This window comes from Hakea prostrata, chromosome 8 (assembly GCF_041222555.1).
Source record: "Hakea prostrata isolate BN-2017 chromosome 8, UWA_Hpros_2, whole genome shotgun sequence".
NCBI classification, from domain to species: domain Eukaryota; kingdom Viridiplantae; phylum Streptophyta; class Magnoliopsida; order Proteales; family Proteaceae; genus Hakea; species Hakea prostrata.
The window spans coordinates 43,506,367-43,531,436 of NC_142607.1; the positions used below are offsets into that span (position 1 = coordinate 43,506,367).

General features: G+C 37.6%; 1 protein-coding gene and 1 pseudogene across 1 annotated transcript; both read right to left on the reverse strand.

The window, feature by feature from the left end:
- Positions 1-1,409: 1,409 nt before the first annotated feature.
- LOC149008025 (uncharacterized) lies at positions 1,410-15,124 on the reverse strand. Its single transcript, XM_089165542.1, has 4 exons — positions 14,602-15,124; positions 14,320-14,503; positions 6,242-6,372; positions 1,410-2,651 (listed from the first exon to the last, which is right to left on the reverse strand). The coding sequence occupies exons 1-4, from the start codon at positions 14,719-14,721 to the stop codon at positions 2,196-2,198; spliced, it is 891 nt and encodes a 296-aa protein (XP_089021668.1). The 5' UTR covers positions 14,722-15,124; the 3' UTR covers positions 1,410-2,195.
- A 5,867-nt stretch (positions 15,125-20,991) lies between these two features.
- On the reverse strand, positions 20,992-23,560 carry LOC149008026 (phosphoribosylaminoimidazole carboxylase, chloroplastic pseudogene; annotated as a pseudogene).
- Positions 23,561-25,070: the final 1,510 nt, after the last annotated feature.

The following is a 25,070-nucleotide window of genomic DNA, read 5'->3' on the forward strand; positions in this document are numbered from 1 at the left end:
CATCTATGAATAAAGTGAAGAACTTGTTTTTAAAAAGAATCAAAAGTGAATCTAAAGGATGAGAAGGACCAACATGTAAGGATGTGTGGAGGAAAAATTGTATAACAAGTAACTATTTCCCCACTAGTAGTAGTTTGCTTTATGACTTTATTGCAAGACAGACTGATTCCACAAGCGCACCATTTTCACCAGACACTTGATAGTTGAGAGCATCTGTTGCTGGAAAGGTGTGGGGGACAATGCAAATAAATCCCCACAAAACATAAATCCAGAACCCACTGAGTTTCAATCAAGTACTACACAACAGTGAAAAGTAACCAAGGTGCAGCTTTGGGAGATCCAGAGATTAGGGTTCATTGGATTTGATTCAAGTTCACTCTTTACATGCTAATTGTTTCATGCTTTGAAGGGGGAAAATGGAAAAAGAATTCAAAAAATTGTGGGTTCCCCCCACACCCCCCCTTTTGGTAACTAAATGTTGATTAGGGTTGAAATAAATGCACATTCACATAGATTACTAGGTAGGTTAATCATGCTGCGTGTTGAGGTTGGTCCCATTTCAATGTCACATGAACCAAAAAAGGGAATTCATCTTTGTATTCTAACCAAAACTCTCACCAGTCAAGGTATAGTTAATACAATTGAAATGGATTAAAAGGTTTAATTATGATTTCTTAGAAGCTTATTTGTATGATCCTTTGAATTATTTCTACTTTGACCTTCGTAGAATTGATCTACTAGGTAGTTGAACGAATTCAATTTTGCTAACTTAGGCTTCACCCATTAGGAATTCTTGTATTCTGTTGTGGAGATGATGAAGCTTGTGTTTAGGGCTTTGACTATATCCTTCACTGTTGAACACTTGATTATGGATTGAAATCTTGAAAATAGTCGCTCAAAAATTTCATGCTTGGTGTTTGGGTCAAGTGCTTGCTTATTGAACACTTTGATCATAGATTCAAATCCTAGACTGAGTTTCTCAAATCACATCAATAAGACTACATATATCTAATCCGTTCTAGATTTTCTACTAGGAAATCTTTGTGAAGTAGGTATGAAGCATACAATCTTCTTTTAAGGCCGAATTAACTAGGAAAATGGCTTGTGATTTCCATGAGTTCATGATTAAAGGTTGTCATTGACCCATCAACCCATCTTTGAAAAAAGACCCAATTTACCAAGAAGGGATGTTATCCTCCGATTAAGGGTTATGCATAACACTATTTCCCCCTCTCGCACCTCCCCTGATTTCTACATTCAAAGGGGATCCCTACCTTATGAGCTTTAAGAGGTGAGTGAGGATCCCAATTTATTTTGTTTCTAGTCTAGATCACCTCCTGATCAGGGGAAAACAATGTGTTTCCTAGACGTTTTATTATGTTGAGATCACCTGCAAATATTTTTAAAAAAAAATCAGTAGTAAAAATCTCAATAGATCCCAAGTAAACCGTACCCACTACTGTGTGGTTCAAAAGCATTAGGAAAGCACTTTTGTTCTCCCTTGACAGGAACTGATCTAGACTCCTTTGTTGCATGGTCATACAGGATAAAGGTTGTTTTCCAACCGAAAAAATAGGGGTTAGGGGCTAAAGTGTGATAACACAATTCTTATCTCTCCTATCCAATGGCCGAATGCAAGAATGTGTACATAACAAATCTAAACCCAACAACCAAAGCTATGACACCACTGCCCTTTGTGGGGACAGGATTTGTCTCAATCAATGGGGCACATTCAACAATATATTTTAAACCAGAGCATAATAATCTACCTGAACCCAAAAAGGAAAGAAGTATCTCATTATGATTTCTGCTCAGTTTTTCATTTTTTGATGCAAACCCAGCTGTCAAACCAGAGTTCTTCGCTCGGAATAGAATATTAGAATGAGCTCCAAGAAGACCTGAGAACTGGGTTCATCCCATTCTGGTCAGGCTAAGAATAGAATATCAAAGGATCATTTTGCAGGGAAAGGGGGAGAAAACAAAAATAGGGGGTGAAGGGGGAGGAGTGATCTAACAATCACCTTACGTATCAAAACCCCAACTCACACACATTAAACCAGTCACCAAAACTTGTATTATCCAAACTGCTTTCAATTCACAGTTGCAAAACCAACTCATGAGGTATAGCTTTACTTTCCTCCTGTACTCCTGTCCCGCATTCCCTTTTTACGCTGTCAAGTTTCTTCTACAAAATTCTAATCATTCCAATCACTTTCCCATCCATTCTTGTTAGGAGATCTGGCAGTAAGACCATTTGCAGAAACATTAGCAGTATTAATTACTTCTGATTTTATTGCCTTCTCTTCATCCCAGTCATCATCCCAATCCTCATCCCAACCATCTGCTGTGTTCACACGGAGATCTGAAACACCTTCTGGCTGTGCCATTTCAAGCTCCTGATATGGAACCCCATCACTGTGTTGCCTACCTTTCCTTACCAACTTGCAACAAGCCCATGTTCCTCCAACAATCAAAGTTACAAGAAACAAAACATAGGCACCATAGATGGGGGTAAAGCTAATATGAGAAGCCTGAGCGTAAAGCCTCTTGACAATGTTGTCTTCAGATTGAGGTCCCATGTGAAGCACACAATCACCATTTCCAGCATTTAGTACTATTTTAGCACTTTCAGCACTAGCTGAGAAATTGATCTGAAACAACCAAAAGAAAGGGTGAAAAGCAGTATTCGAGTAAACTGAAAATATTTGTCTTTACAGGAACTCAACAGAAATGTGAAAGTAGACTTGGTCTCTGTTCGTACTACATGAGTTCCTTCAGAACAAGTGAAGAACCAACCAGATAAACCAAGGAAAGTTTAATTACTTTTTCAACAGAATGGCTCAACCAGAAAGCTCATAACTTCAAAACTTTTTTATCCTCCTCAGAAAACGCCTAGACATATAATTTATGGCAAAGGTGGCAAAGCACACCTAATTTGAGCCATGCAGCCAGATGATATGTGGGTCCCTCGATTCTTTATAAGAATATTTCTTAGGAGGTTTACCGAATCCGTAACCATTTTGATAATATCTCTTATAGAATTGTGGATTAATTTTATGTTTTATGGCTTTAACCGCTCTAGCTTCACAACAATGATTGGTGGTGGTTTCATAAATAAAATTGATCCGATTACCACTACTTTTGGTACTTCCAGAACCTGCAAGAAATTTTGTATCCTTCGAGTCACAATTCATCCCACCATGAGATTAACTTTGGGAAGAATTGATCTAGCGAATATGGCGAGTTTTTCTCATCCAGAAGCTAATAATGATGCATGTATCTTTTTGCAAATTCTTCAAAGACATGTATGTGGCAATTTTCAACCTATGTAGGTGGTGCAACCTGGATTAGCCAAGTGTGCAATTTTGTGGTCTACCTGTATTGGATTTCTGTTGCATTTTCAATGGTCCACATTTTTAGCTCTTATATTGGACCACTATCATATTAGAGCAGGTTTGAGAGTAGCTCCAATAGATGATAAGCAATGAGAAAGTTGTTTGAGGTGGCATGGTCATTTTCAACGGAGGCCTTTAACTGCTTTTGTATGGAGGAGTGAATTAATCCAGATTGAAGAACTAGTAGAGCTAAGGGCAGACCTAAAATAACCTTAGAAGAAGTGGTGAAAAATAACATGCATACCTTAGGCCTTGTATCTAGTATGGCTTCAAATAAGCTGATTGGAAGGCAAGGACCCATCTAGCTGACCCCATTCAGTTGGGATAAAGCTTATTGTTGTTGTATTGGACTTCCCATTCCCCCCCCCCCCTCATTACACAGCATGACAATAGCCTACAGGTTGACTGCTGTTTGTGGTGTAAGCTTTAATGTGGCTACAGAGGGAGGTTCAGATAGGCTGAGTGGAAGCAGGTTAATGGGGAATTGGGTTTTGTAAATTTCAACCTTAAGGATTGTTGTAACCATGAAGCTATTCTCCCATGACACTACATAGCTCCACAGTACCTTTTTTTTGGATGAATAAGGAACTATATTAAAGACAACAACCCCAAGAATACAAGGGGAAACAAAGGGGGGGGGGGGGGAACAAGCCTCTCAAGAGGGAGGCCTAAAGGAGGAGGTGAGACTCCAAGAACTAACAATTAGCCTATTCCTGGGGGAGTCCGTCACTGGGGGATGGGGAACATAGAGAAGTCTAGATGAGACCTCAAAATAGATAGCCTTCCAAACCATGTTAAGAGATTGAGATTTGGAGGACCATTGCCTAATATTTCGCTCCCACCATAAGTGGTGGATAATCACATCAAACACTAGCTTGCCAACTTGGTCGCGAAGGGAGGAGCCCAAGAAGACTCTCAAGCACCAGGCTCAATCTCAAGCAAAGCCATAAGAGTGCTTCGACCTAGGCCAAATGGAAGCAAGGGCTTTCTCCCAAAGAGATCGGGAGAAGGGGCATAAGCAGAATAGGTGTACAAGGTCCTTAGTGCAGTTCCAACAAAGGGTACAGTTAGGGTCAACTAGGATGTGACGGCTAATGAATGAGGAAGGCTTGGGTAGGAAGCTCTAGATTAAGGGCTCTCCAGAGGGTAAGGGAATGAAGGAGAATGTGACCTTTGAACCAAACTAGGGGGCCTAGGGGTAGAGGGGAGTCTGAGCAAATTCCAAGCAAAGGAGGTGGGGAAGAGCTTGGTGGGAGAAGGAAGCCAAATGGTAATGTCTCGAGAGGAGTCAGCCAGCATTAAGGGGAGGGAGAGAGTTCCACACTTGTGTGAGTCCAGGGTGGGGGGAAGGGACCAAGAACCATTAGTGATGAAGGTAGAGAGTGTGGTGAGTTTGGGGATGTGGGTATCATAGACAGAGTGGGGCCCAAAGTGGGTAAAGAGGATGCCCGACGGATAAGAGAGTCTACATGGTTCTACATGAGTAGAGTCTAGCCCATTTAATGGTTAAAATCTTACCCGCACGGGACTCCGACAATATAAAGACACCTATTGGCTATGAAGACATGGACACTTCAAGAAGGACAAAGCCGGTGCCAAAGACTTCTGCCAAGCAGAGTCCAAAGGGCAATTTTCCTATACAGTCCTTACCCCAACAATTTTTGTTGGGAGGCTGTTTTGATGCCTTGACCTCGGGGCTACAACTATGGTCCACCAACCATTGCGCCAAGGCCCACCCCTTCAAATGTAATTATAATATTATTATTTTAGAATTTTAATTATGAAGTAAGCAACAACAACAACAACAACAACAACAAAATAGCCTTATCCCAAGTCCCAACTAATGAGGTCAGCAAAAGTAAGAAATAAAGCATTTCATATAAGGTTAAGCAACTAATAAGATACAATTCTGCATTTCCAGCATTGCATTAAGGATTTAAGATATAAAGTGTACTAAACTAGAAATTTACAAGAACTATTTAGGCTACATTTGTGTCGGTAAATTTTGATACATATAAGCTCCCCTAACCCCTCCATGATAATAATATAAACTGTGTTGATTAAGAGGATCTAAGACATCCCATGATCTTAAATGTCTCAAGTAAAATGAAAATCCAGGAATCAAGAGCTGCCTCATAGTTCATTTAGTTTCTTTGGGCCTAATTGGTTACATGAATCCAGAGATTTGAAATCTCTGGATTCACAAATGGGAGATTAATATCCATTTGGTTGTGAGAATCCTTGGATTCATGAAATCTAGGGATTCACCTTTTCACACTAAAAACGTGAATCTGTAGATTTATGGGTATATGGTGAAATTTTTGGATTTCTCGCCCTCCTATAAAAGTGCCAAACATTTGAACCATGACTCCATAGATGTTTTTTCAGGATGAATCTACAGATTTCATTCAAAAAATTAAGGCTAACCAAACAGTAAATTTTATGAACCATGATTTCATAAATTTGAAATCTCTAGATTTTGAAATCTCCAGACTCAAGTAACCAAACAGGCCCTCAAGTAATTTGAAATTGAAGATCATATGCTTTTGCTTGTTCAAAGAGTATCACAAATATAATAGAGTAATAGTTTTATAGGTTCTGTAGAACCTCAAAATTTAGTTGACTATACTACAGAACGGGGCCACAGAGGTTCTATTTTGGTAGTTTGGGTAATACAGGGTCTTTGATCTTCAAAGATGTGACATATTAGTGAGAAGAGGAATCAGTCAGGATTGTAATAGAATAATACAGACCCACCCATTGATATTTCCACCCTACATTCTATTGCCTTAATGTTTCCATGAAGATAAGGCAAGAATCAAGAACAGACGGACAAGAAGCCATACCCATTTTGGTTTGTGCTCAGGTACTTCAATCTCCTTTAAACCACCAATGTTTACAGTCGGAGGGACCGTAATACTCACTTTCAGGGTGCTCTCACCTTCATTTTCCACCAGAAGGAATAAATCCTGGGATCCTGTTGAGCCAAGAACACAAGTGATGAATCTAACTTTTATGGAGTAGCCCAAAAAAAAAGCATCTATATGTGAATAAAACAGGAGAAAGAGAACAAATATTAAACTTAACCAAACACAATTCCAGCTAGTACTTAGTAGACAGGATATGCATGCAGCAGTGCCAATTGGGTCATTTAAGGTTGATTTTGGTTCACAAGTGGTCGACCTGAAAATGATGAAAACTTTTTGTCATTTGAGACAATCCTGAATCTTTGACCTGAACTAATCTCTACCTGCATGCAGTCTCACTCATAAATCCTAAATCCTTTAGGGCCAAGTACTCCCTGGTCTAATGAACAAAGTCCTAAGTGACCATCTTACTGGCTTTTGTTTTCTAGCAGCTACAAATAAATACTTAAAAAAATAAAAAAGAGAGACAGCTGCTCTGGTCTAATGAACATTAAGAAGAGAAAAATTCAAAAACGAAAAAGAATAATTTAACTACACTGCCCATCATAAAATTATCCAATAAAATCTGATAAAAAAAAACCTCATACGTAACATAGATTTCTGGAAGCAAATCTATCAGATTGAAGCTCCACCTTGGAGGCATAAAAAAAAAAGCATTGGAGTACACTGAAATTATCACTCTTGACTGAAAGATCCAGCATCACTGTTTTCCCAGACATTTGACTAGCAGCCAAGCTATTGAGAGAATAAACTTGTACATTTAATGTACAAAATACTATTCTGTTTTATTAAAAAAGGTTCCCCTGCTGACAACATACTTCAGTGAAGAGTTTCTAGGATATAAATTGGAAAGAAAACTTGCTGGGTGGAAAACTACTTCTCTTCCAAAAGAAGTTCAGATAATCTTAATTAAATGGATCATCACCGAAAAATATTAAGTGATGAGTTTAAAGCAATTGGAAAGGATCAAAGGCTTCCCTTGAGGGATGATGAATGCTAACGATGGCCACAGGTGATTCTCAAATGTCAACCTCTTACCAATGACTGCAGATTTCCTGTTGCAGGGCTTGGCACTCTTATTAGATTTTCCAGCAAAATGTCACCAGAAGTTCAAATAATTCTCTGGTTTTGAAAACCCCTGAGATTAACACCATATCCTACTAATTTAGCATTACTGACAAAGACAAAGAGTTGTAATCTAAAGTACTTTATTTTTTATAATGAGTTGTATGTAAATTAAAATTTTAAACAAGAAAATACCTAAAAAAAAAATAGGACTCCTCAAACAAAACCATGAACAGGGATTCATACTAGGACTAAACATACATTGATTTTTTTTTTTTGTGGGGATGAATGAAATAATCATTAACCAAAACCCCAAAACGGGGAAAAGAGAACTAACATGTATTGATGGCTCAGCTATCAAAAATTCAAGAATTGGGGAAGAAAACATATACAACAACAACAAGAACAAGCCTTCTTCCAACTAAACAAGTTGGCTACATGGATTTTTGCTTTCCAATCAACTCTCTTTGCAACCATACTAGATACAAGGCCTAAGCTATGCCTATCCTTTCTCACCACTTCTCTTAAGGTTATCTTCGATCTGCCCCTAGCTCTTAAATTGCTTCTCCGTACACATAAATTTACAGGCCTCAATTGAATGTGGCCATACCACCTTAAACGACTTTCTTGTAGCTTATCACTTATCGGAACTACTCCCAAACTAGCTCTAATATGATCATTTCTTATCTTATCCTTCTTAGTTTTGCCACTCATCCATCTAGCATCCTCATTTTTGCTACACTGAATTTATCAATTTGATGCTTCTTAATAGCCTAACATTCTACACCATACATCATAGTTGGTCGTATGATAGTCCTACAGAATTTTTCTTTGAGCTTTAAAGGCATAAGTCGATCACACAAAACCCTAGACACACCTCTCCACCCTATTTTAATTCTTTGGGAAGTATCATCCTTTATATCACCTTTTTTTATTTATGATTGAGCCAAGGTACTTAAAATAATTGCTTTGAGGAATCTCCTTCTCATCATCCGTTCGGTTATTACCAAAATTACAAACTAGATATTTTGTCTTCGTTCTGCTTAGTTTAAAATCTTTTAATTCCAAAGTTGCTCTCCATGACTCTAACTTGTTGTTACCCCTACTTGTGTCTCAACCATCAACAAATATCATCAGCAAAAACCATACACCAAGGCACCTCATCTTGAATGTCTTTGGTTAATTCATCCATCATAAGTGCACATAAATATAGGGTTAAAGTTGATCCTTGATGCCCAACTATAATTGGGAACTCACCACCTTGTCCCCCCCCCCCCCATTCCTACACTTCTCAATGAATCATTACACATATCTTTAACTATGTCCACATATTTACTTGCAACATTTTTTTCTTTCTCTAGTACTACCCAAATTAATGCTTTAGGGACTTTATCATAAGCTTTTTTTAGGCCAATAAAGACTATATGAAGATCTTTCCTACATTATCTATACCTTTCAAGTCTCCTAATAAGGTAAATAGTTTTTATAGTAGATCTTCCCGGGCCCTCGGCATAAAACCAAACTGGTTCTCCATAATTGTGGTTACTAATCTCAAACGGGCTTCAATTACTCTCTCCCATAATTTCATAGTACGATTCATTAGTTTGATGCCTCTATAGTTATTAAAGATTTGAATAGCTCCTTTACTTTTGTAAATTGGAGCCACAATGCCTTTCTTTGAAGGAGCTTCAATCCACCTTAATCCAACAAATGGGAGAAAAAATCACAAAGCAGTGGAGGAATTTCTAAGAAAGAGAATAAGGTTTTTCTTCAAGGATGCTTGTAGGAAGCTTGAGATGGTCAAAACAAGGTAGCTGAAGGTAGATGAAGGAGACTAGATTTTTGAAATGGGTGAATAAAAGTACAATTTTGGACCAAAATGGTCAACTGAGTCCATACAGTTTTGACCAAGATCCAAGACTTCTAAAACCCCTACTTGTTTCGTAATGGTTTTGGGAGAAACCTGAGTTCAGCAATACCCAAAAAATGCACGCAAGACGTGTGTCTCTTTCATGTTGCCGAATGGAGAAATTCCATCCTCTAATATGACTGCGGCAGGCCCACAGCTTGAAACCCACTCCACCCCCTCCTAAAATAATAATAGGTTGGATTTGTTCCAATCTGCAATCAGCAATGGACCTATGTCCCGCTACTAGTGATCCTTATATTTATACAGAAGAAAATACAATGTCTCAGAGATCACTCATCCTCAACCAGGTTAAGACACCAAAATGAGAGAGTTTCTGAACTATGATTGAGAGTGCTAGAACCTTGTGTGCTCCAGCCATTGTGAGTTCTTTTTCTCTAGAGGCTGAAGTATGATTTTTGTTCTGATTCGCATGGTTTGGGATTCCATAAGAGGGGTCTCCATCCTAAACCTGGGGATCATTCTACATAACACCCCCCCCCCCACCCCCCCCCAGAAAAAAAAAGGGAGGGGGTGGGGGAATCCACTTCTGAATAAGGAAGGATTGTGTCAGAATAAAGTGGGAGAAGGGCAGCAAGATAATAAAGTGGGGAATTTAGGAAGGATTGCGTCAGAATAAAGTGGGAGAAGGGCAGCAAGATAATAAAGTGAGGAATTTGGGAAGGATTGCGTCAGAATAAAGTGGGAGAAGGGCAGCAAGATAATAAAGTGAGGAGTTTGGGAAGGGTGTCAGAATAAAGTGGGAGAAGGGCAACAAGTAAAGTGAGGACTTTGGCGAACCAGACCAAGTTTTCGTACAAAGTAACAAGACCATGAACATGAATGACATCCCCAGCAAAGTTGGAGCTGAAGAGCCATGAAGAAGAGGCAGAACAAGACCTAGTCACTAGTTCTAATGGGGATACTCACCAGAGCAAAACCAGATAGTACAAAGCCTCATTTATTTATTTCCGGGGGGGGGGGAATTATCATGCCAGATAGTGTCTGAAAACATGTCCATATTGTTATAATCCCAACTGTAAGTAGCCTTATTATGAGGCTACCCACTTCAAGTGGAGAAGACTACTTGGGGATACCTTGGTCCAGCTAGAAACAATGGGGAGCCCACTGGGGTACTGCTGCAGTGCTAGCATGAAAGCGACAGTTTCCCCCATATCAGGGGAGAATTGGTCACAAGAGGAAAGTGTGTAGATGGGTAGCTGCAGAGGAGAGGAAGAGGGGCCCATGGAGCTAGAATAGATGGAGGGTAAATAATCGAAGTCTAGAATAGCAAGCTAACTAACTCCAGATACTGACAATACCCTGAACTAGTCAATCAGTACTGAATCGTAGCTGCAGGATTAAACCAGGACTCCAAAAACTTACTTTAGTAAAGGATTTGGGACTCAAAACTCACTGAAATAATGGGGCTGTAACAAAAGTCAAGTGCAGGCCTAAATGAGGCCAACTAAGTCTCCCAGTCCCAGATTGGTTCTGAAACTGAATACCATATCAATCCTAGTCAGATCAGTTCAGATCTGGTTACAACTTGGTCCTTGTAATTTGATTTTCATCTGATTACTGCATCAGTTGGTATATCCAGTTTAAATTCAGTTATGCTATTTGGTTCCCATCCAATTATGAAATTAACAGACAAGATAAAGCAAAAGTTGGCGATAAAAATACGTGACTTGCTAATTGAAAAGCCACCAACCCTGATTTATGTTAAATGGGTTTTAAATCTTGAGTCCACAACCAAAAGTATAAGATCATAGTAATACAATTCAAGAAGAAAAATGAATATTACTAAATCCTTGATCAAGAGACAATGGCAACTAAGCAGAACAAGGAAATGCAGTTAAATACAGTGAAAGACCATGCACTTCCACATCATTGTTTGCTTTACCATTTAAAAAAAATAATAATAATAATAAAATAAAATAAAAAGAAGAAGAAAGAAGAGAGAGAGAGAGAGAGAGAAAGAAAAGAAAAGAAAATAAACCTCAATGGTTAAAGGGATCCATTGGGTTAGATATAGTGAAAGACCATGCACTTCCACATCATTGTTTGCTTTACCATTTAATAAAAATAAAAATAAATAAAAAAGAGAGAAAGAAAAGAAAAGAAACCTCAATGGTTAAAGGGATCGATCAGGTTAGATTTGTTGCTCCTGTAACTAGATACAAATCCAAACCGATCCAAATTATAAAGCTATTTTTAGATTCTATACTTAACTATTACATTCATTCTAGATCAAGGTTGTCAAGGTGGCAAGGCGACCAAAGTGGTTGGGGCTCTGTCTGGGCGATTAGGTGACAAAGCAACACCTAGGAGGCAATAAGGCGACCAAAGCAATTGGGTCAAATTTTTTTTTAAGATGACTACTTTTAAGCTTATAAATTTCTATTGTAAGCTAATCAAACATTCAAGAATCACATTCATCTAAAAAAAAAAAAAATCAAGAATCATAATTATGAAAGATTATTAAAAAAAAACACAAGCATAAGTTCATCTCATCAAGCATCATAACATATGACTATAAACTATATCAAATTATAAGTATGAAAATGAAAGTAGTAATTTTAAATGTTTACTTACCTCTATGATAGTATGATGTCAAATAAGTGCCTTATCCATTTAATGATTCATTGATTCCCGATTCCAAAATGGCTAACTATTAAGTTTGTATACGGCTTTGTGGAATAAAACTTGATTTTTAAGAAAATCAAGAAAAAAAATTATTATGTACAAAATGTCAATAAAACAACCGTTTTGGCATCTAAGTGGGAATAAGGTGCACAAGGCAACAAATGGTAGCAATTAGGTGAAAAAGTGGCAAAAAAACTGAACGTTAACAAAGCGGTTGAAAAACCGCCTTGTCGCCAACGCAGACACTTTGACAACCATGGTTTGGGTCCAAATTCAATATTTGGTTACCGATTACTTGACATCTTAATTTACATCAACAGACATTCCATTAAGATGGAAATGCAACACCGGAATAAAGGCTAAATTTTGACCATAACTGGTAGACGAGATAATTACTGCAAAATATATCAACCAAAATTTCAGCCGATTGAAAAAAGAATGAAGAAGAAGCAGTTGACCTGTTTCAATATCCAGACTCCAACGCTTACATCAATCTATTTTTCCCTTACTAGGTCAACCAGGAATATTTTTACTTAGACCTCATTTAATATTTTGACATTGACAATGTATATTGTCCTTTAGTGCATATAAAGTTAAAATGTCAAAAATAAAGTGGACCGCGAATGAATTATGGGAAGTTCATTCATAAAGCCAAGAAACTCATAAAGTATTTATATAAAATATCATGCATCGTAATAGATGGAAAGAAGTATTCAATTTGAAGGAATATGACCGCCATTATTCGTGTATTGAGGTTTTATATAAATAAGAGTTCACCATAACTCTAATTCAAGTTTATTTTCTAAGGCCATATTCAATGTAATTGATCATCTATACAGTTTTTTAATTGAGACATGGGGCCAAGTGGGAGGGTGTTAGAATTAAAGTGGCCCACGTGTCAAAATTAAAATAAATGACCAAATAACAGGTGTTAAATTAAAAAGGAATAACTTTTAGGTGATTAAATTAAAGGGAATGACTTTCATACAGTGACTTCTCAATGGAAGGAGTAAAGACAGATTTATTCCATTTTGGGAGTTTCTAATGGTCCCTAGCCTCACTATAAAAGCTTATGTCTTCTCCATTGAGATGTGGTATACGGTGTTAAGTCTACGCTAGAAGATCTCTCCGTCTCTAATTAAGATTATTTCTCTCTTTTTAATTTCGCCCATCAATTATCATCTATAGAATTCTTTTATCAATTACTTGAACAATTATGGCCGGAGGTAGAAAAACTAATTTTCGAATACTATGGTTCTAAATTTCTTATACTCTACCATGATGTTGAAGGCAACCTGTTACACGAGTGAAAACCGCATGTTAACCCAATGCCTTTCAATCATGAATCTTCCTCTTTGTCCAATTTCTTCTTGGATTTGCACTGGTGTGCCAAGGTCTGCAACTAACCCAATGAAAATCTGGATAATCAAGCGATGTGAGTTCTGTCTGCCTCGGTGTATCGAGGACTTTGATGCCTCTTGGGAAAAAGCAACTAAACTCGTGGGATTCTTTCTTGGCGAACCTGTACCATTGCTAAGCTAAGGCTAAGAAAAGAGAAGAACAAAACCTAAACTATGATAAGTAAAAAAGATAAGTGTACTTGTAATTGGATTGATGATTGTTGTCCTTACAAATGGATTACACTAGTAATTATAGGTAGACGAAGTAACTACCTTCCTACAACTACTTAAAACTACTATTAGGATAATCACCCAAGAGTTTGGAAACATAAGCAATTCAAATTCAAATAAATAACTAAGCATAACTACTCCCTAGTTCATTCCCACAATACCTTGCAAAGTTTGTGACTTTTCTTAAAACTTCAACTGCCGTCCTCAATATAACAACCAAAGATATCATAAACGTCTAAGACCCAAACTCTATAAATCTACACTTTACAATCACTTAGGCAACCTGATTTTTAGAAAAGCAAAGAGCATCTTGTGTCATAAAAATGGTCAAATAAATTGACCATGGCCTGAAACCAACGAAAAGGAATGGCAAACCCCATCTTAGACCTTATGGAACAAGTTGGGGCACCTTATGGATGATCTCCATTGAACCACATAAGACAACTACCTACCCAGAAGGCATAAATTTGAGCATATCTAATATATTGAATTGGAGATCAGGACCCAAATGAAGAAGGCAAGTTTCAAACCCCTCATGGAAAATTAACAATGAAGTCCTGCAAAATACTTCACCCTTCACAACTTTTGTTTGTCATATAAAACTCTGTTGATTTTGACACTAGCATATCGAAAATGTGAAACACTTGGAAAAAAAAAACAAAGAACAGCCCTTCCAAACATCTCAAAAGAAGAGGCAAAAGGGGAATAAGCAAATTAATAAAGATTTAAAGGACATAATTAATTACCATCTTCAGGATGCGCAAGGCAGGCAATCAACTTTTTCCGATCCATGCACCTGTGGGACACATCACACTTTCCATTCCGTGAACCAGCAGGCTGGCTTTCATCCCCCACTTTCTCGGTAGTTTGAGTTGGAAGAGTCTCATTCCTATATTTAACATCCGAACTGGGGCTAGGAGATGGAGTAATCTATATAAACAAATTATATGTTTCATCACTCACAGTTCTAGAACAATCAATCCAAACTTAAGTCCAAAACCAACAAATGAAACAGCAATTATTACTACCTCCGTCAGATTTGAATTCTCCGCCACCAGTTTCCGAAACCTTCCAATCAACGATGCATCGGATCCGGTAACAACTATAAGAATTAATACTGAAACAGCGAGAATACCGTTTCTATCCATTATCGGAAAAAACTAAGCTCCTTGGACCTGAATACTTTAACCTATCTATCTGATTGTGAAAACGGAGGAGAACATATACAATAACCTCATCTTTAAGCAGCATCAAAAGGTAGCGAGTCAACCATCAAAGTGAAACAAGATTCAACCAAGGACGATCGGATACACAACACGAAAATGAAATCAAAGTTTCAATCCACGATAAAGAAAATTCGAATTTGTTTCTGAAATCCGGACTTAGGGTTTATCTATTCCTCATCCGAATGTTCTTCCACTTCGTTGGCTTTATCTTTGACCCCTACGCGTTCTCGTCGTCTGCAAAATAGTATGAGATTTCGAAGTAGATATTAAGATCCTACCAAAACAAAAAAAGAGTAGATATTAAGAAAGTACTGAAAAGTTGTTCGTGATTGGTTCTCATGAAGCAATAAAATTGGCTTTTTTGCTTTATATTTTTTGGTAGAAAATAAAAACTACCATTGAAAATCCCCTTTCGGTTAGCGAAATTGCTTCACTCATGGCTCATGTGCATGACAGTTAAGCAAGATTTTGGTTCGATGGATCTAAAATTTCGATCAAGATTCTTCAAAGAATTTAGATGGTCTATGATACGTAAATGCTCTGCTTGACGGTCCTACGCATTAAATGTGTAAGACTGAAGCAAAGTCTTTTGGTTAGTGACGGTACAACTTAGTGTCTCCAAGGGACTTGAAATTTTATCCAGTTCATTTCTGGCATCCGCTTTCCTTGTCGATGTATGACATGTGTCCCAATCACATCAAATGGTTGAAATTCATTTATAAGTCACTTTAAAGAGTTGTGATTAAAGTAAAAAATAAAAAAATAATGCGACTTGTAAATGGACCTCAATCTTTTAATGTGATATTGGGACACATGTCTCACATCTACAAGGAAATAAGAAATGAATTGGAGATTAGACTCACATAAAGGTAAAATATTGAACAAATTACATTGACACCAGGATTCATGCATAAGTAAAAAATGAAGCAAATTGCACTAACACCAGGACATGCGTAAGTAAAAAATTGAGCAAATTGCATTGACACGTCAGAATGGAAGTTTTGAAGCACTGACCCCGCATTTTATTTTTAAAAAAAATACAGACACCTCAAAACTGGATTTTTATTGAACACATTAGTATAACTTGTCACTAAAACCCTCAAATCATTGTTTATTTTTCTTTCAATTCAAAAAATGAAGGAGAAAAAAAATGATTTAACTATTTTCAGTGACAAATTGGACTAATGTGTCCAATAAAAATCCAATTTTGAAGTGTTTGTGTTTTTCAAACATAATTTGAAGGTGTTAGTATTTTTTTTTTTTGGTAAATAAAAGAGGGGATGCAGTAGCGGCGACCTAGTGCCCCCCCGGTACGCAATGTTCGGACTTTTTATCGAGTGCGACCTATGCAAGCATTAGCCCAGGCACTATCGGGCAACATTGCAGGAGCGGGAGGCCTAGTATAGTCCAGGAAGCCGATGCACTCATGCCCGGCCAAAGGGCACACAACTTCAATGCAAGAAATAGAGGAGCAGAGGGGATTCGAACCTGAGACATGAGGTTTACCAAACCACTTGGGAGTGAGCTTGGGACCACTAGATCACCACCCCCGGTGGTAGGTGTTAGTATTTTAAAGCCTCCATTTTGAAGTGCCTGGTACAATTTCTTCTAAATTTTATGTCAATGTTTTTCAGTCAATTTTCTTGTTTTTATAGTCTACGCGATTTCTTCTGGAGCAATGATTGGTGATTCACTTCTTCTACTCTTTATAAAATTTCTCAGTGATTTGTAATTTCTTATTCAGGTCAATGAGTTTTATGGAATTGGAAGTAAAAATGGTTTCTTGTTAGTTCTAAGTTTGAATGGCATTAGAAGTCTGATCACGAGAACTGGAATTGAATGGAGTTTTTAATAATTTGACCGTGAATAGAGAGGTATTGTTGCAGAAACGTTCCCGGTTGCTGTGATGTCTATGGAGGTGGGAGCTGGTTTGATTAGTCCTCAATCTTAATAAGTCCTCACCTGTTAAGATTGGTATTCTGTTTGATGGGTTTCAAGAAAATTTCTGATTTTTCTTCTTTGAACTTCAAATCAATCTGGTTGTTAGGGTTTAGGGTGTGTCGGGTACGATGTTGGGTGATTCCCGAAGGTAGTCAGTCATTGACATTTGAATGACTTAAGGGCCTGTTTGGTTACATGAATCCAGAGATTTTAAATCTTTGAATTCACAAATCTGAAATTTATATCGGTTTGGATTCATTAAATCTAGAGATTCACATTTTTACACTAAGAACGTGAATCGGTAGATTTATAGGTATGGGATGAAATCCTGAGATTTCATTGCTATTATAAAAACCTAAATATTTGTGCATTTACAAAAATCACATCGACCAAATAATTTTTTAGGATGAATCCATACATTTTATTCCACAACCAAACAGTTAATTTTATGAATTATGATTTCATAGATTTGAAATCTCTAAATATTTGAAATCTCCAAACTCATGTAACCAAACAAACCCTAACAAAATCAAATACCGGTGAGTAACTTGTAATTTTGAATTGGGTAACTCGTAATTTTTCACACGAAAGCAGGGTGTTTGGAGTTCACCCCACTAAAATAAGTTAACTGTTAAAAAAACTGAAAAAAAAAAATGACCTTTAGTATGGCGACGTAGCAATATTTATTATCAGGGGAAATTTTCAGTACCACCCCAAAGGTATCCCTTAACATTAATAATGCCTTAATAACAAAGTTATTTCTCTGATGGAGGCCATTGATAGTGCAGTGCGGCAACTTGGGGTGTTCTTCGAAGCTAATAAACTGCTAATTAGCAATTTAGAGTTGCATCAGGGGGAGAGAGTCGGATTGGAAACTTCCAATTCGGGTAAAACTAAACTCTGATGCTGCAATGAAAGGAAGCAGAGTTGGTTGTGGGTTGAGTTTTATAATTAAAAACGCAGATGGGCAATGTGTACCACTATTTCAAAACTAGCCCAATCTGTCTTCAAAGCCAAAGCTCTAGCAACGAGAGACAATATGCTTTATATTATGGGGGAAGGTTATGATATGGTGATTTTATAATCAAATTGTGTTGATTTGATCAATATGGTGAATGACCATGAAACACAAGATCTAGGTGATAGACTTTTAGTTTTAAATGATATCCACTATCTAAAATATAAATTTATCAATTGTAAAGCCCAACATATTTATAGGGAAAACAACTCCTGTGCAAACACCCTATCCTAAAAGGCGCTATCTTTGGCGAGCAATATAGTCTGGCCTATTTCTTCTCTTCGGATCCTCTCTAAGATTGAGTTGGACTACTGTAGTTCGATTCTCTCTTGTTTGAATGAAGTTTATTATCCAAAAAAAAAAAAAATCAATAATGCCACCTCTTAATTATTAATTCATTAGTCCGATCTTTTGTTAAACACACCAATAGTCATAATTAGTTTCAATATTACTTTTAAATCTCAAATTTAAAACACTAACTATGAATCATATCTCCCAAACCTTGTGAGAATTTATTACTATGAGAGGTAAAACAATAAAGGGAGACGATGAAACAAGTCAATTGAAAGGAATTTTTTTCCCGTTTAAGGTTATTCTTGTTCTTTCGAGATATTTAACTTGCTTACATTAACATTTAACTACGACTTCCTAATGATAGGAGGCGCTTTTATATATTTTTACTCTATCTGGGATCTAATTAGATAACTCAAAGATGACATTAATTTTAGGAGGTAATTAGAGTGGCACAGGAAATCTCAGTACTTACTTTCAATATGTATTGATTATCTAGAGTCTTTGGGCAAAAAAAAAGAAAAGAAAATTATTTGACGTTTGACCCTCACCCATCAAGATAGAAGTTTATGTTCTCGTCGCACATCTTCACCACATAGAGGAGGATTCACGTGGGCTTATTAGAGGATTCACTTCTAATTCATTTTATTAGCACTCGGAGGCCTCCTCTGATCCCTATTATGTGATAAAGAAGTGTGAAGAAAATACAAACTTTTACTCTGACGGACAGAAATTCAGACACGAATCATTTGCTAGTATTTAAGGGCCAAATCATTTACACCTAGTTAATTAATTGCGCATAAACACACCTTTGTTAATTGTGGTAAACCTCATGATTGATGAAAAACTATACGTAAGTCCACCATTTTTTCAATTTTTACAATACTGTAAATTTCACAAAAATGGTGTGAAATTGATGACTCACGCATGAGCAAATTATTTTATAGCCCAAATCATCAGCAAATTCAATTAAAAAAATAGAATCAAGAATTTGCAGTTTTCCTTTTACATAGAATTAAACTCAATTCTTCTTTTGTGTGTTTGAAGTCATATTAAAGGAGAATTGCACCTTAGAAAATTTTATAAAGGAAAAGAAAAAAAAAACAGGATCTATTGGATTTCTTTGTGATGCAAACAAGAATAAAGTTCATTTTCTGTTCTTCTTTTGTAAATGTAAAGTTTTCTCCCAAGTGCATCATTAGACACTTAGTTCCATTAGTTCCATAAATTTGAGTCAATACTTGAACTTTTCATTGAGATCATCTTCAGTGATGGAAGGAAGTCATGGAAGATTTGGAGATGAACATAGTTCATTGTTTGATCAATTTGAACGGCTCACCATTGAGATAAAACTTAATCAAGCAATACTGGCAAGGAGTCTTTCAGAGCCCAACATGAATCGATCCATGGCACCCCAAGGTCCTCAACCACAACCTATGGTGTCACAAGTACGACAGGGACGACGCACAAGATTGTTGAAGGCCATGAAGAAGCTGTTTAGACCAATTCTGATTAAGAAGTCTGAAAGAAGAGAAGAGAAAGATCTGAAGAATAGCTTATCTTCTTACAAGACACTCAGCAGATCTCTAAGACTCTGAACCAACTCTTGAGGTGGTTCTCATCTGGTTTTCAATCCTGATTTTAACTTTGTTATGGCCTGAAATTTCCTTTTGTAATGTAATAATATATTTTGAATAACTTCATTTGAATGTTTTGAGTACAATGTCAGAAGCTGGTGGTTGTTCTGGTTTTCCTGTAACATTTTGTTTCATGTATTTGCTCAGAACTGCTCCTAGTTGTTGGTATCCCGGATTTCTGGGTTCCAGTTTAAACCAACATCAAGTCACTGAGAAATTAGTACCAGAACTGCTTGTTGCTGTTGGGTTTCTCTCTCTCTCTCTCTCTCTCTCTCTCTCTTCTTCTTCTTATTACATTACACACATCACATTCCTTTCTGTCTCTTCTCCCTTTTTTTCTTCCTCAAATGTTACAGTAGATCTCAACTTGAAATTAAATTGAACACCATTAGTTAAACCTGTTTGTCTATTATATGAAAAAGAAGTAAAAATATGATTAATTAACCAATCTGAAATTTCATAACTAACCGAAAGACTTAAACACTAATGGAAGTCTCTGGGAAAACCATTGGATTATGACATAGATGTCTGGTTCAGACTTCATGGCACTGACATGCAGTAGAAGCTTACCAAAAAAAAAAGACATGCAGTAGAAGAAAATGCAGGAAAAGGAACTCCAACATCCTTTAAAATTAAGTGGACAAGCAGAGAAGATACGAGCCTGATCTTCAATAGTAGCACATACCATGGGAGCTTCTAGTCAAGGAATGACTCTGGAATATGATCTCTTGGACCAGTTGAGAAATGAAGCTGCCATAGGAGCTGGCCCCTCCACTCTTTCGTGTAGCATCTCTCCTGGAAGTTGTGCAACCATTGGATGTGAACTAATTCAAATACAATAATTAAACCGCTATGCTGTTGACAGCTGAACCCAAAAACCCAATCACGAATCAAGATTTATTTATAAAGCAAAAAAATAAAAAGGAAAGAAACCCAAGACCTAAATCCATCCAACTCCTGAAGTTATGTTTTCCCTTTCTCCCTCTTCTACTTCCTCTTCTTCTTCCTACTGGTTCATCAATTTATGTCAGTGGATCACCGACGAACTACCATTACAGGGTGTCATGAACCAAATTGAGAGGCTGACACTGCATTCAGGCATTTAGGAAGTTATATTAAACAGAACACCAATAGAGATCGGAAGCTATACTAAACAGAAACAACAAACAACATGCAAAGAATAAAATCATATTGTGATATTCATTGCTTCATTATTTTAAAACTACTCCTTTTTTTTCTTTTGCTGGAAAGGGGGGGGGGGGGTTAACAACTACTCAAATTCTAAACATTCCCCAAAAGGGGGGGGGGAAATCCTACAAGAAAAGTATGTAAGAGATCAGGAATTTGAATATCCTTCCCAACCATGTTTCTGCAGCTTGTCAGCCTTTGTCAAGACATCACCCTCCATGTCTTGCTGATATTGGACTAATTTAGATAGTAAATTAGCATCCCCAGTTGCCAAAATTCTAGCTGCTAATAAAGCTGCATTCTTCGCGTTGTTTATTGCAACTGTTGCAACAGGAACACCTCCTGGCATCTGAACAATTGATAGGAGGGAATCAAGCCCATCCAGTGAAGATGTACGTACAGGGACACCAATCACAGGTAATGGAGTCAATGCAGCAACCATACCAGGCAAGTGGGCAGCACCACCAGCACCAGCAATGATGACCTGGATTCCTCGTTCCTTGGCTGACAAAGCGTATGAGTACATCATTTCAGGGGTTCGGTGAGCTGAAACTATCCTCACTTCAATTGGCACACCAAAAGAATCCAAAATATTTGCAGCATCCCTCATGACTGGAAGATCAGAATCAGAACCCATTATAATCCCAACTTGTGGAGCAGTGAAATTCTGACCTTCCAGACTACCTTCACTCAGCATTGATTTCAACCACATATCCACCATGCCCTGAGATTGGCCCACAATTGTGACATGTCCCATTTTCCTCTGCTTTCGCATCTCTCTTTTATCATACCAATGAACAGAAGCTGTAGGAATTCTCATCGCCCTTCCAATCAGCTGTTTTGCTAAGTGGAATCCTGAGTCCCCATCCTCTTCCCCAAGTAAATTGTACATGATGGCAGCCGGTGTTTTCATTGACGGATCACCAAGAGGAAGACCAACAACAGCACGCAAATGCTGCTCAAATTGTGAAGTAAAACAAGATTCAATTGTGTGATGCCCACTATTATGAGGTCTTGGAGCTACTTCATTTAACAAAATTTGGCCATCCTTCGTCAGGAACAACTCAACAGCAAACACACCAGCTCCTTCTAATGAACTAACAGCTTTTGTTGCAACATCAGCAGCCCGACTACTGATCATCCACGATACATCAGCTGGTGCCTTAACTATGTGACAGATATTATCCTGGTGAATAGTTTCAACAACAGGATAGCATGCTATAGAATTGTCTCTTCCCCTTGCCACAATAACAGCAAGCTCCTTTACAAATGGAGCCCACTTCTCAACGTATAGGCCTCGACTGTATCCTCCAAGAGCAGCAACAGCAGAAGAAAGCTCCTCTTTGCTGTGTGCAACAGCATTTCCACGCCCATCATAGGCTAGCCTTTTGCTCTTGATCATAAGAGGATAACCAAATAAATCCCCTGCCTTCTCTGCACTCTCAAGATCATCAATCTGCATAAAATCAGAAACTGGAATTGAGTTCTTGGAAAAATGAAGTTTCTGGAGATATTTGTCTTGAATTATTTGGATGGTAGAGGCTTTGGGTTGGCAATCCACTCCTTGTTGCTCAAGTTTCTCTATAGTAACTGCATCAACATGTTCAATTTCCACAGTCAATACTCCACATTTTTTTGCAAATTCGCGAACCATAGCACCATCATCAAAACTACCAACCATATGATAATAGGAAAGTCTGCTTGCTGGACAGTTTTCATCCGGATCCAAAATTGCTACTTTGATGCCAATCTGAGAAGCTGCCTGGCACATCATGCGAGCCAGTTGGCCTCCCCCAAGAACTCCTACCACTACATCAGAAAGTCCATGGACGGGTAAATTAACCTTCTCAGTGTAACTGTTATGACCTTCACTAGATGCCTGGCAATGCGTGACCCAACTCTTACTCTTCTGCAGAGAAGAATTTTTAAAGTCAAACCTTCCTTGGTTGTTCACTTCCAATGAAAACCCCACTTCATTCCTTTGACAATAAGTGGGCTGACTTCTGAACTCAGAGCTGAACACAAGATAGCTCTGGTGACCAGAGAATGCAGCAGAATGACATCGGAGAAGCATTATTTTGTGCCTTTTACGACAGACTCCTTTAGAACCTGCCTCATGATGTCACCAACAAAGGTATTAGCTTGCTTTTATAATTTCAATAAAAAGAGATTAATTTTAGGTACCCAACAAGAAACACTTGAGAAATATCTAAGAAAGAGAAATTCCAAAACTTCAAACCTAGGGTGGCTTTGGACTTTCCTAATTGATGAACAACCAAACGAACAGGTTCGTCTTCTATACAGAAAAGACCCATCTCAGCTTAGGGGTGAGGAAGAGAGGGAGAGAGAGGAGGAAAGAATAGTAATAATAATAAAACAACCACATCAAAATTGCAGTCACTGAAACGATTTTCATTGCTTATACCAGAAAATACAAGCGTACTGTTATTAAACACAACCCACATCACAAAAACAATGAATTTATATGAACAATGCAATAAGAAAACAGAAACTTACAGTGCGAGAGAAAGAGAGGGAGCAGGTCTGTCCGATTCCTGAAGAGCTGAAATTGGGCTCGTATCTAATGTGCATGTAGGGTTTTTAGATAAACTCGGGAAGGAGCCTAACGGTGTAACGGTTAAAAGTTCCCCAATGCTTAACTGTGAAGAATAGCCCCGTTTAGGAAAATTTTGATTCGGATAGGAGTGATTTCTATATATAATTCTTTACTGTTACAGTTCTATTATGGCAAACTCTAAATAATATAAATCCACATCTAGGACGATTAGTTTGAATTTAAGTTTATAACAAAACTCTAGAATACAATGTAGGGATGAAGTTGGCTGCAAATACCCCATAGGCTGAGGAGTAAAAGGAGGAATTCGCCCAAGGAGGGTTTGCGTAGATTAGCTAGTTGGTGAGGCAATAGCTTACCAAGGCAATAATCAGTAGATGGCCTGAGAGGATGATTAGCTACATTGGGACTAAGAGTCTGAGACACAGGCCCCACGGCCCAAACTCCTACGGGAGGCAGCAATGGGGAATTTTTAGCAATGGGCGAACTTTGTGCCAGCAGCCGTAGTAATACAGAGGATGCAAGTGCTATCCGGAATGATTGGGTGTAAAGTGTTCATATTTTTTTCTGCCATATCCTTAGTAAGGGGTTGGTTACACCTACAACCGAAATGGAAACCAAACATTTTCGTGGTTTAAAAATGCTAAATCTCAATCTCAATCATCCTTTTTTGGAAGACGGTAGAGTCTTCCCGTCCTTTGTTCTGCTCTCAAGTCTCTGAACTTATCAAGTCTTGTTTCTGTGTGGATCAATTTATTGACATACCACCAAGCCATTTTTTATTAACATAATGACACTGAGCCCTTTCGACTGTGCTAGATTATTTGACTTTAAAAAAATTAAAATTCCAATAGAGATTTTTCATTTTTTTTTTCTGGGAAACAATTTTCAGAGGAAGCTCTATAGCTCTGTGAAAACAATCTTTTTTGCCACATCAGAAAGGTCTAGCCCAGTGCATCAAGTATGTAGACTTGTGGACACTGGACACACTGCTTTCGTTAATTGCATGGAGTGTTTCGGTTGCCAGAAATAAATTGATATTTTTCAAGAACCAAAAGCCAACCCGTAGATGTCTTAGAAAAAGCATGTTGGACACTGTTCAATAAGGTGAACTTACAAATTTGGATTCTCTGTTCTAACACTCATTCATCATACATTTAAGAGAGAACCCATTTCTGAGCATTGAGAACACAAAAACAATCCTCTGCAAAGTTAGGGTAGAGGATCCCAACTCTCCATCTACCACCATGGCCCCTCACAGCCACAATGACATTACGTTAAGACACATCTAGCGATAGTCAAATTCAACTGCTGTTAAAGTAAACACAGATGCTGCAAAGTTTAAAAAATGGAGACTCTAACACTGTTAGTAAAGGGTGTAAGAAAAACACAATCCATTGTCAAATGTAAAGACAACTATTCAGTAAAAAAGAATGTCTCCAGGATGCTTTCGCTTATATTCATTCAATACAATAGACTTTTTCTTACCCAAGAAGGATGAAAAAAAAAAAAAAAACCAAACCAAACCAAACCCAACCCTTATGCCTAGCAAAGGTTTAAACAGTTGCATGTCCAGTCCAGTTTATCTCTACCAAAATATCTAAAGGTACTCAAAACATAA

Excerpts from the sequence above, each read along its gene's own strand:
- LOC149008025 (XM_089165542.1), bottom strand. The coding sequence starts at position 14,721 with ATGGATAGAAACGGTATTCTCGCTGTTTCAGTATTAATTCTTATAGTT. Across the intron at positions 14,504-14,601 it reads AGAATTCAAATCTGACGGAG|ATTACTCCATCTCCTAGCCC; the intron begins GTAGTAATAATT and ends TTGTTTATATAG. Across the intron at positions 6,373-14,319 it reads CCTTGCGCATCCTGAAGATG|GATCCCAGGATTTATTCCTT; the intron begins GTAATTAATTAT and ends TTGGCTCAACAG.